Source organism: Echinops telfairi, unplaced genomic scaffold, assembly GCF_000313985.2.
Source record: "Echinops telfairi isolate 266 unplaced genomic scaffold, ASM31398v2 ScPeMD7_60;HRSCAF=208, whole genome shotgun sequence".
In the NCBI taxonomy this organism is placed as follows: domain Eukaryota; kingdom Metazoa; phylum Chordata; class Mammalia; order Afrosoricida; family Tenrecidae; genus Echinops; species Echinops telfairi.
In genome coordinates this window covers 2936000-2946308 of record NW_022103958.1, presented here as the reverse complement: position 1 = coordinate 2946308, position 10309 = coordinate 2936000, and the positions used below count along the sequence as shown (strand labels likewise).

The following is a 10309-nucleotide window of genomic DNA, read 5'->3' as shown; positions in this document are numbered from 1 at the left end:
TTCCAAGGGACTAATTAGATGATGACAACAACATTGTCCTCAACAGTGAATGAGGCAGCAGCTGGTTCCAACATCAATCCAGGAAGTGGCCCTGTGACGGGAGAACTGGTCTCCCTCAGAGAGGCAGAAAGCACGCAACACTGGTAATCCCTATGTTCTCATTCACACCTTATAAATCACCCATTTCAGCATTAGGAGAAAGTTTTCTCACCCAAACTATGCTGATAGCACTCACAATTCAGCTACCTCCTCTGTAGCCTTCTGTGAGATTTTCTCCTGAATGTTAGCAACAGCGGTTTGTTTTAGCCAGAGGAAGTAGAACAAGCAAAGTGGTCGCTGTATCATAAGTACACAGGTTTCAGGGATGAGAGACCAGGGAGTCAGCAGTACATTGCCCTAGAACCAATCACGTGACTTTGGACCAGCTGCACATAGTCTTTCTGGGCTCAAATGCACCATCTGTAAAATGGAAGCAACTTGAAAATACAAACTTAGAAGTCATAGAGTTCTTCAGCAAAGAAACAGAAAATGGTTGATAGTGTGAATTGCCATAGGATTGTAAATGGCTGACTCCCTATTTGGTTTTCACTTAACAGCACTCTGAGAAACTCCAGTTCAGATGAGATTCTGTAATTGATAGAAGTCGTCCAGTCTCTGCTTTGCCTCACTATGGAAAACAATTACAATCTTATCCAGAAGTGTACTCAGGTGTGAGCAGTCCAATTTGGGACAACACACTTGAAGCTGGTTCAGATAGCCCTTTCAGAACTTGTCCGCATCTACGATTCCAAGATGTGAGGATGGGAAAAAGTCCCGGTGACCTGCCAGGATCATCAGGTCCAGTCAATGTAAGTTTTCTAAATCTATTTTTAAAAATAGCTAAAAGAAAAATGCAACTCGAATGAAAGTGCAGCAGACAAATTTTGGTAGAATTCTCATTAATTTCCACAAAATAATTGTTTCTCATGTTAAGCTAAATAGGGTACTTCTTTCTTGGCTAGTTTTTGCTTTCTTTTCACAAATAATTTGTCTTTTGTTCTGACATGTTTGGAGCAAAAAGATGAATTGACTTGCATTTTTAATGTATGGGCATGAAGACTCACTGCTATCGAGTTCATGTTGACTCATAGCTGCCCTGCAGGACACGGTCTAGCTACTTCTGTGGATTTCTGAGACTGACTCTTTATGGGAGTAGAAAACCCCGTCTTTCTCCTGCATCTGTGGGTGTACACATTCGTTATTTGGTTACATGTATATCTTTCAGTATTGATCATATGTTCTCCAACCTCTGGTGTTCTGGATGAATATTAATATTAAAGTATCGTTTATAGTAAGCTTATACTTGCATCAATATCTACTACTTCAGAACAAATACATCGAGATTCTTGCTTCTTGAAGCCACAGGAAGAGTTTGTTGTCCCTGGTGTTGATAATGACCATCAATCTGACATGACATTTACTGAAAATTCATCACATGCCAGGCTCAGTATAAACACTTGACAATCATAGCTGCATTTCTTCTTTTCTGTGACTCAAGGGGGTGGGCGTCTGATTGCTACTGAGTGGGTTCCAACTCATGGCCATGTCATGCATATTAGAACTATTCTAGTAAGTTCCATAAGAATTTCATTGGCTGATTTGGCTTTGGTCCATAGGTCCCCTACTCTTTCTTCCAAAGCACTTCTGGATTCTAGCGATCTAGCTTTCAGCGAGTACCTGAGTGCTAAAGTATTTGCGCCATCCAGAGACTCCTGGGGAGGTAGCACCACTCTCATCTTTCCTGATAAGAAAGTTGAGCCTTTGAAAGGTTGTCATTGCTGACGGTCACACCAATAACAAATGTCAGAGGAAGGATTCAAATCTAGATGCGAATAAGTGACAGGATAGCGCAGCGGTGAAGCTCTCAGACTGTGGCGTTCAGGCTGCCTGGGGTCAAGCCCAGAGCTGCCACTTATCAGTGGGTATGCTTTCATAAGTTACTAACTGGAAGACGGAGGGGGGGTGGTTGTGAAGGAAGAGGAAGAATGACATCACTACATTGGGTGACACCAGCCTGGTGACACCATTGACACACGGGTTTGCATTTTTTTTAGACTACAGGTTGTGCTCTTGGCTGAGAGGTCCAATGTTATAGTGGGTTACTTGTTGGCCTGCTAACCAAGTTAGCAGTTCGAGTCACCACCAGTCCCACAGGAGAAAGAGAAGGTTGTCTCCTCCCATAAAGATTTACTGTCCTGGAAACCCAAAGGGGCAGTTTCTGGTCTGTTCTCCAGGCTCAGTGTGAGTCAGAATTGACTCAATGGCAGTGAACTTGAGTTTTATTGTTAAACTCTGAAGAGACTCCATTTGACATGTCATTTGTATCAGCCCCCATTGCCTTCTTGCAAAGAGAGAGGAGAAGGAGAGAGCAAAACTAAACTGCAAAAAAGGTTCCCAATCAGTACAGGAAGTGTCTCTCCAGCATTTTCTTCTATCGGTACATTCTTCTGACATTTAATGACCCGTTTAATTCTTATCACACCGAGCATCATCCCTTCAGCAAGTAGAAAGATTTAGATAATTTAGACAGGGAGGATGTCTCTCCAAGGGAGGATATAGTGTGGCGGTTCAGTTGTAGAATTCGTTTCCTTAGTGCATTAATTAAAACAGAATAGAATTTCTCCACAATGTTTTTGAAGCTACCTTGTGCATATGTACATTGGTAGAAAAGGAAGTGAGTGTGACTAAAAAGAAAATCTTACAATCCTCTCCCCTACTCCCTGAAGGAATTCTGTTACAATTCTGTGTTTTGCTTGGTTTATAGGTCAGACCATGTCAGCATTCTCCGTGTCCTTGGGATCCGTGGAAGTACCACACAATGGCACGGCGTTTATCATGCTGGGGCTCTCACAGACTACAGCGGTGCAGAGAGTTCTCTTCGTGGTCTTTTTGATCATCTATGTGGTGACAGTTTGTGGCAACATGGGTATTGTCATCACCATCGCCTCCAGTCCCATCCTGGCCTCCCCCATGTATTTCTTCCTGGCCAATCTGTCCTTTATTGACACTTACTATTCTTCTTCCATGACCCCTAAACTCATTGCTGACTCCTTGTATGAAGTGAGAGCCATCTCCTACGAGGGCTGCATGATTCAGCTCTTTGGGGCCCATTTTTGGGGAGGCGTGGAGATCATCCTGCTCACAATCATGGCCTATGACCGCTATGTGGCCATCTGTAAGCCCCTGCACTACACAACAACCATGACCAGACAGCTCTGTGCCTTGCTTGTTGGGGTGGCCTGGTTCGGGGGCTTTCTGCATTCATTGATTCAGCTCCTCCTTGTTCTTCAATTGCCCTTCTGTGGGTCCAATGTGATCAATCACTTTGTCTGTGATTTGTACCCTTTGCTGGAACTCGCCTGCACCAACACATATGTCATTGGCCTGCTGGTGATTGCCAACAGTGGTGTGATCTGCCTGCTGAACTTCTTGATGTTGGCTGCCTCCTACATTGCCATCCTGCGCTCCCTGAGGTCCCACAGTGCAGAGGGTAGACGCAAAGCCCTCTCTACCTGTGGGGCCCACTTCACTGTTGTCACCTTGTTCTTTGTACCTTGCATTTTTACTTATATGCGCCCATCTTCTACTCTCCCTATAGACAAACACATGGCAGTATTTTATGGTATTCTGACACCTATGTTGAACCCACTCATTTATACTCTGAGAAATGAAGAGGTAAAAAATGCTATGAGGAAGCTCTTCATGCAACAAGAAGGTAAAGATGTGCCGTGAGCAGCAAAGCAGGGAATAAAAAATGACTTTATTTCTCTGAATGGAAGAACCCAAGCTTGTGTTTTGTTACTTCATGTCATTCCATCTTATGCCTTCTCTCATCTTCATGGACTTTTTAAGGTTTGCCCCATCTTTTTATGTGAACAACATATGATTTGTCAAAAACTCTGTGGAAATAGATATGCAATGTAATGAACAAATATTACCCTTCTTTTAGAAACGTGGAAACTAAGTCTCCAGGTTTATTTAATCTATTAATTAAGATGATCTAGCTTTGCAGTGCCTAAACTAAAAGTCAATAGTAGTCATTGCTGATCTCCTGTCCACGATTAAGTCATTTGAGTTTGTGTGATCATTGAGTAGTTGAAACCCAATGCAAAATACAACTTAAGATAAACAACCTCATATATCTGTGCATACTCATCGAGACCTGGCTTTTATTCCTGGACATCACTATGACACCGTTCCTGGATGGCGAATATAGTTCATGCGCTTGGCTGCTGAGAGTCTCCCTGAAGCACCTTGGAAGAAAGGTCTGACCATATCCTTCTGAAAAGCTTATCATGGAAAACCCTTTGGCCAATTCTACTCAGACATGGTTGTCCAAAGTTGGTATCGGCACTACGGCAACTGGTTTGGTTTGATTTTATAGGTGCAATGGGAGCCCTGGTGGTGTATGGTTACGCGTTCTGCTGCGAGCTGCGTGATCAACAGTTTGAAACCACCAGTAGATCCTTAGGAGAAAGACTAGGCTTTCCACTCCCACAAACAGTTGTTACAGTTTCGAAACTCCAAGCAGCTCGCTATGAGTCAGCATTGACTCAATGGCAATGAGTTTGGTTTTATGTTTATACTGTGGCAGAGAGATGAAGATCTCTGACTCTGGTTATGGATTATTCTGCATTTTAATCTCATTTCCCATGCTTGCCAATGACCGCTGCGCTTGTCTTAAAAATAATTATAAGGAGAGTACATCTCTCAGAGTGATTCTGTTTTATGAGAGTCTAAAATCTGAGCGGGGTGGTGTGTGCAAACAGACAAGCCTGAAAGATGAGCCCTAACCCTATCTTAAAAGTGTGACCTGAAGTTAGAATCCCTGTTGATTTTTAAAGGAACCCTGGTAAATGCAGTGGTTACGTGTGGGGCTGTTAAACGCAAGGTCAGAAGTTTGAAACCACCAATAAGCAAGAAAATGTTTTTGTTCTGTTGACAGTCCATGATACGTTCAATATTCTTCATCAGTACCATAATTCAAAATTCATCACTTCTTCTTTGGCTTTCCTTAGCCAATGCTTAACTTTCAAATGCATGTGGCATAATTGAAAATACCACAGATTGGGTCAGGCACACATTAGTCTTCAAAGCAACATTCCTGGCGTAGTAAACTCTATGACTCTGATTCAAAATGGGTAAAAATCAGTCCACTTCAGCTACATGATACCTAAAATATCTATCTTTATGCATTCCATTTCACATTTGATGATTTCCAGTTTTCCTAGATTCATGCTTTGTACATTCCAAGTTCTGAGTATCAGTAGATGTTTGCAGCTGTTTCTTCTCATGTTGAGATATGCCCCATCGGCAAATGGAGGTCCTAAAGGCTTTACTACTCTACCCATGTCATCATGGCAGATTTTTCTTTGAGACGGCAGCTCTTCCTCAGTCATATTTTGAGTGCCTCCCAACGTGAGGGGCTCACCTTCTGGCTCTATAGCTGACAACGTCCTGTTGCTGGTCATCCAGTTTTCATTTGCTAATTCCTTAGAAGTGGCCTGACCACTCCTCCTTAATCTCAAAACTTAGTCTGTTCTTCGTCTGGACACTCTGTTTATGTCTGTTCACTTTGGGTGACCCTGATGGCATTTGAAATACCAGTGACATAGCTTCTAGTATCACAGCAACACACAAGCTACCACACTATGACAATACAACAAACTGAAAGAAAAGCGATGGTTCACTTATTAGTGATCAGAATTGTAGACATGATGATCCTCGCGGTTACTATGCTGTTGCTATGTGCTCCTTCATAGCGATGCTACATACAACCGAATGAAACACTGCCTGGTCTGGGCCATTTTCACCATCATTGTTACACTGGAGCCCTTTGTGGCCGTCATTGTGTCAATTCTTCTCATTGAGGTTCTTGGCTCATTGTTATGGAACTAAACATTTGATTGAGGAGCAAAAGAGATGGTCATTTTGGCATAATTTAATACCTCATAAATTTCATGGTCCTAAAGAACATAAGGCTTGGGGAAAGAGGGGTTGCCAAATAAATAGAGAGACTGAATGGTGTAAACCAGGTTGTCCGGTCAAACTTTGGAGATATCCTTTGTCCAATAGACCTGCGCTGGAGGGTCAGACATATTTTATGCAAATTCCTGTCTCAAGCTGTCTTAAGTATGTTTTAGTAATGATCTGTAGATGTTTCCATTGTGCAGGAGACTTTCCTAGCCACACAACCACCCCAACTTTTGTAGCACATAATTTGGAAATATTATTACCACATGGGGAATGCCAAAAAGTCTTTGATGTGACAGAAGCACCCCACTCCAGGGACAAAATCATAATGGAAGTATATAAGATATTTACTAGTTTTCCAGAGCCGCCGTTCTCCTTATCACCCGCATTATTCTGCTGCGGTGCTATTGTATTTCTTAAAACGGGTAAACTTATAACTGTCCCCTGGAAGGTAACAATTATTCGAGGTGTTACTTTATGTTTAACATTAATGACTTTTAAAATTACTCTATTTTGACAATTGGTGCTTATTGAAGGAGTTAAATATTGCATAACAGTTGCAGCTAACGCTTTGACCCAGAGAACAGACATGTTATCAATGAAGTGACTTATGTACATTAATAACACCTATTCCATTTATTGATTGGAGTCTTCATTCTAAAGCTTTCCAAATGACATAGTGGCAAAGTAGTCATCCTTGAATGTAGCCGCAACATATTTTATCAAGGGTCATGAGGGTGGGTAGGGGAGGGAGGGAAAAAAGAGGAGTTGATACCAAGGGCTGAAATAGAAAGTAAATGTCTAGAATAGAATGATGGCAACATATGAACAAATAGGCTCAATACAATTGATATATGGATTATTATAAGAGTTGCAAGAGCTACCACTAAAATGATCTTTAAAAAAATCACTGAAGCTTGGGTGTTACATCTAGGCACAGTGAAGACAGGGGATTGTTACCTGATCATTGAAAAAATATAGTTTCTGTGGTTTTAAAGATTTTCACATAGAAGAGTCTATACAGAAGAAAGCATGCCACCCTATGTTTGATCAATTACTAGAGAGAGAGACGGAGGAGGATGTCTGCTTTCTTTCAAATCTCTGGTTTTCTAATTTGAAGAATGGGAATAATAAAAGTACCAAATTCATAGAACTGTTATGAGACTTGAATGTGACAGGAATATCCAGCACTGTCCACATAAGCTAAGTTAAAGGGGTTATAATGATTTCTATTTGTTACCAACACAGGTCTCATTCATGGAGACTGAGAAACGAAGACAGATTGGATGGAAGTGAAAAGGGAAAGCTTTACTTTGGATGATCAAGAAGGGAAAAGCCAGGACCAGAGTCACCAAGGCAAGCTCCAGGAAAAATTAGATGTACAGTTTTATACATGTGTACCAGGAAGTACAGTTAGGGCATTATGAATATGTAACAGGTTTCATGGAAATAGTAATGAATATGCATTAGGGTGGGGTTATGATTCTTGACAGGATATGGCTTCTTGGACTCCTCATTAAAAAAATACTTTTATTGGGGTCTCTTACAGGTCTTATCACAATCCATCCATCCATCCATTGTATCAAGCACATTTGTATATATGCTGCCATCATCATTTTCAGAGCATTTTCTTTCTATTTGAGAACTTGGTATCAGCTCCTCATTTTACCCTCCCCCTCCTCCCTCATGAACTCTTGATAATTATAAATTATTATTATTTTTTCATGTCTTGCACTGTCCGGTGTCTCCATTTTGACTTGATCTGTTGGCAGCTTTCTAGTGCCTTTGGTTCCTGGACCAAAGTATTTTTGTTCCGGGGTGACCAGAAGATTGTGACTGTCCTTTCTGTGCTTGTTCAGCTGACCAGGACTGGTCATAACCAATACTTGCTTACGATGATGAGTTACTTTCCTTGAAGGAAAGGACTCAAAATAGATACGTTATCATGAAGGAAAGTACAGGTTAATTATGGGCAATAAATTATACATATTTGCATCTATATATATTCCAACATCTTGTAACAATATCTCATATCCTAAAGGTAGGCTTCTTGGGAAAATTGTAGCATTTACAATGTTATACAGGGCTAGACAGGTTGGGGAGCAGTCTCATAATATTAGTATTTTACTGATGCTCACACCCTCCTAATATTAGGGGCACTATCATCTTCAAATAATGAAATATTTGAGACAGATGATAGTTCCAGGTTGAAGACTAAATAAATCAACTAAGGACAAAATGCCAGCATTCTCCATCTCCCAACCATGTAAATAGTAAGGTCAGAGCTTTAATCAGAGAAAATTCTCAATAAATATTCATTACTGTCACCACCACCACCATCGTCATTTTTACTTTTTTTTTTTTTAACATTTAAGAAATACTGTTTTTTTTTTTAAAAAAAATCGTTTTATTGGGGGCTCACACAACAAGAAATACTGCTTTATGTTGAATCCTTCCTAGGAACTACAACTAGATTTTTCAAAAGATAAATTCGATTTTTTCTTTAAAAAATTTTTTTTTGTTGTAAACTTGTTTCTTTATTGAGAGGGTAAATCCAAATTTTTAAGGCTCAAAATTGCTCATATATATTTCAAGCTAGACGTTTATAGGGAATTATGGCAAAGCATCTTTTTCAGAAATTATTTTATTGTTGCTGAGAATATGCACAGCAAAACATACACCAATGCAACAGTTTCTACACGTGCTAGCTAGACATTGATTACATTCTTCAGTTGTGAGTGCAACATCCTCACCTTCCTTCTATGAGCTGTTCCCTGCACACCCTCACCTCCCACTAACAATTCACCGCCCTTAACTTCCTATCTGATCTTTCAAGTTACTGTTGTCAACTTGGTCCTTTACAGATAGCTCTTACAAGAGCATAATGCTAAAGGGAGATGTTTTTCACTAGTTAAGCTGAAGTTATGTTTCAAGACGACTCAGGAGGTTTGTTTAAGGCTGAAGGATCATCCAGTCTTCACGGCTCCACAAAATCTGCTGTTTACAAAGCAGCTGTTTATAAGAGGTGTGACCTATGAGATCGGACTCAACTGAAAGCCCCAAGAACACGAGATATCCCAGTACCATGTGATTGTTGAATGCCTGGTTATCAATCTCCTTCTGCAAACAAGTTTCTGATTTTTCTGTAGGAAACACAAGCTCTGTATAGATACGTCTTTTGGCCTCTGACCCTGGCCATAACCTTCTCATGCTTTCAGAGGATCAGAACAGGACAGAATCCATCATTAGCAAGTGTATTTTTAAAATTAATTCTGCTTAAAGCATTTTATAGTCCTTTTCTCCAATATGCTCATTTGTATCTGCAGAAATGTTAAAGACCATTTGTATCCCAGAATAGTGAATTAGTGATGGGCCCACTCTTCAGTTCCTGCAGGCCACATGATTGGTGTTTTTTAGAATCCTTGTGAATTGTCCTTGTTATTACTGTGAGGCTGGCTCTGATTCACGGTGATCCCATGTACAACAGAGGGAAGCATTGCCTGGTGCTGTACCATCTTCATGATTGTTGCTAAACTCAAGTTCATTGTTCCGACCACTTTGCAAAGTTTGGAGAGCTTTCTTTTCAATCTGGGGGGATACATCTTCCAGCATTTTATCAACCAATTTTCTATTGTGATGCATAGAGTTTTCATTGACTGATTTTTGGACTCAGAATACAAAGCTTTCTGTCTTTTTTTTGTCTTAATCTAGAAGTTTCTTTGAAACCTGGCCATCATGGTGACCCTGTGGGTATTTGAAGTAATGGTGGCCCAGATTCCAACATCATAGCAACACATAAGCCAAACAAAGCGATAGAGGGGCGGTGGCTGAAGTAATAGCAATAATTTTGAAAAGTATCTTTGCATACACATATGTTCTTCTTGGGATTATGCTGTCCAAAACATTTTCTTCTTCTGTTGTGGGAAAACACAGATGCCCCTCAAATTAAGGCAAGTAAATAAAATAAAAAAGTAAATTTTGATGAAAGAGCTTCTTGAAGACTCTCTACCATCTATTTTCAACTACTTTCACACAAGCTATTTTTTCTTGTTTTAAAATAATACACTCTCCTAATGATGTGTATAAAGTTTCTATAGATATGTTTTACATATAATCAATCCCACATTATCATGTTTGTGAACCCTACATACTTTTGCTTCCATAGATACCTTTACCATTAAAGTATTTGGACCTAGAAAAGTATTGAGCACTCTAGCATTGTGTCTAGGAGATGTATTAGCCCAGCCCATAATACAAGGGCTGCTACAGAAAATTGATTCAGATGGGATAAGAATGA

At 40.3% G+C, this 10309-nt stretch overlaps 1 protein-coding gene across 1 annotated transcript; it reads left to right on the top strand.

The window, feature by feature from the left end:
- The first annotated feature begins 2811 nt into the window (after nucleotides 1–2811).
- LOC101639024 (olfactory receptor 4C3) lies at nucleotides 2812–3771 on the top strand. The gene has a single exon (XM_013006080.3). It carries the CDS (start codon nucleotides 2812–2814, stop codon nucleotides 3769–3771), a length of 960 nt encoding a protein of 319 aa, XP_012861534.1.
- Nucleotides 3772–10309: the final 6538 nt, after the last annotated feature.

Bases quoted from the DNA above. Each gene is read 5' to 3' on its own strand.
- LOC101639024 (XM_013006080.3), top strand. From the start codon at position 2,812: ATGTCAGCATTCTCCGTGTCCTTGGGATCCGTGGAAGTACCACACAAT.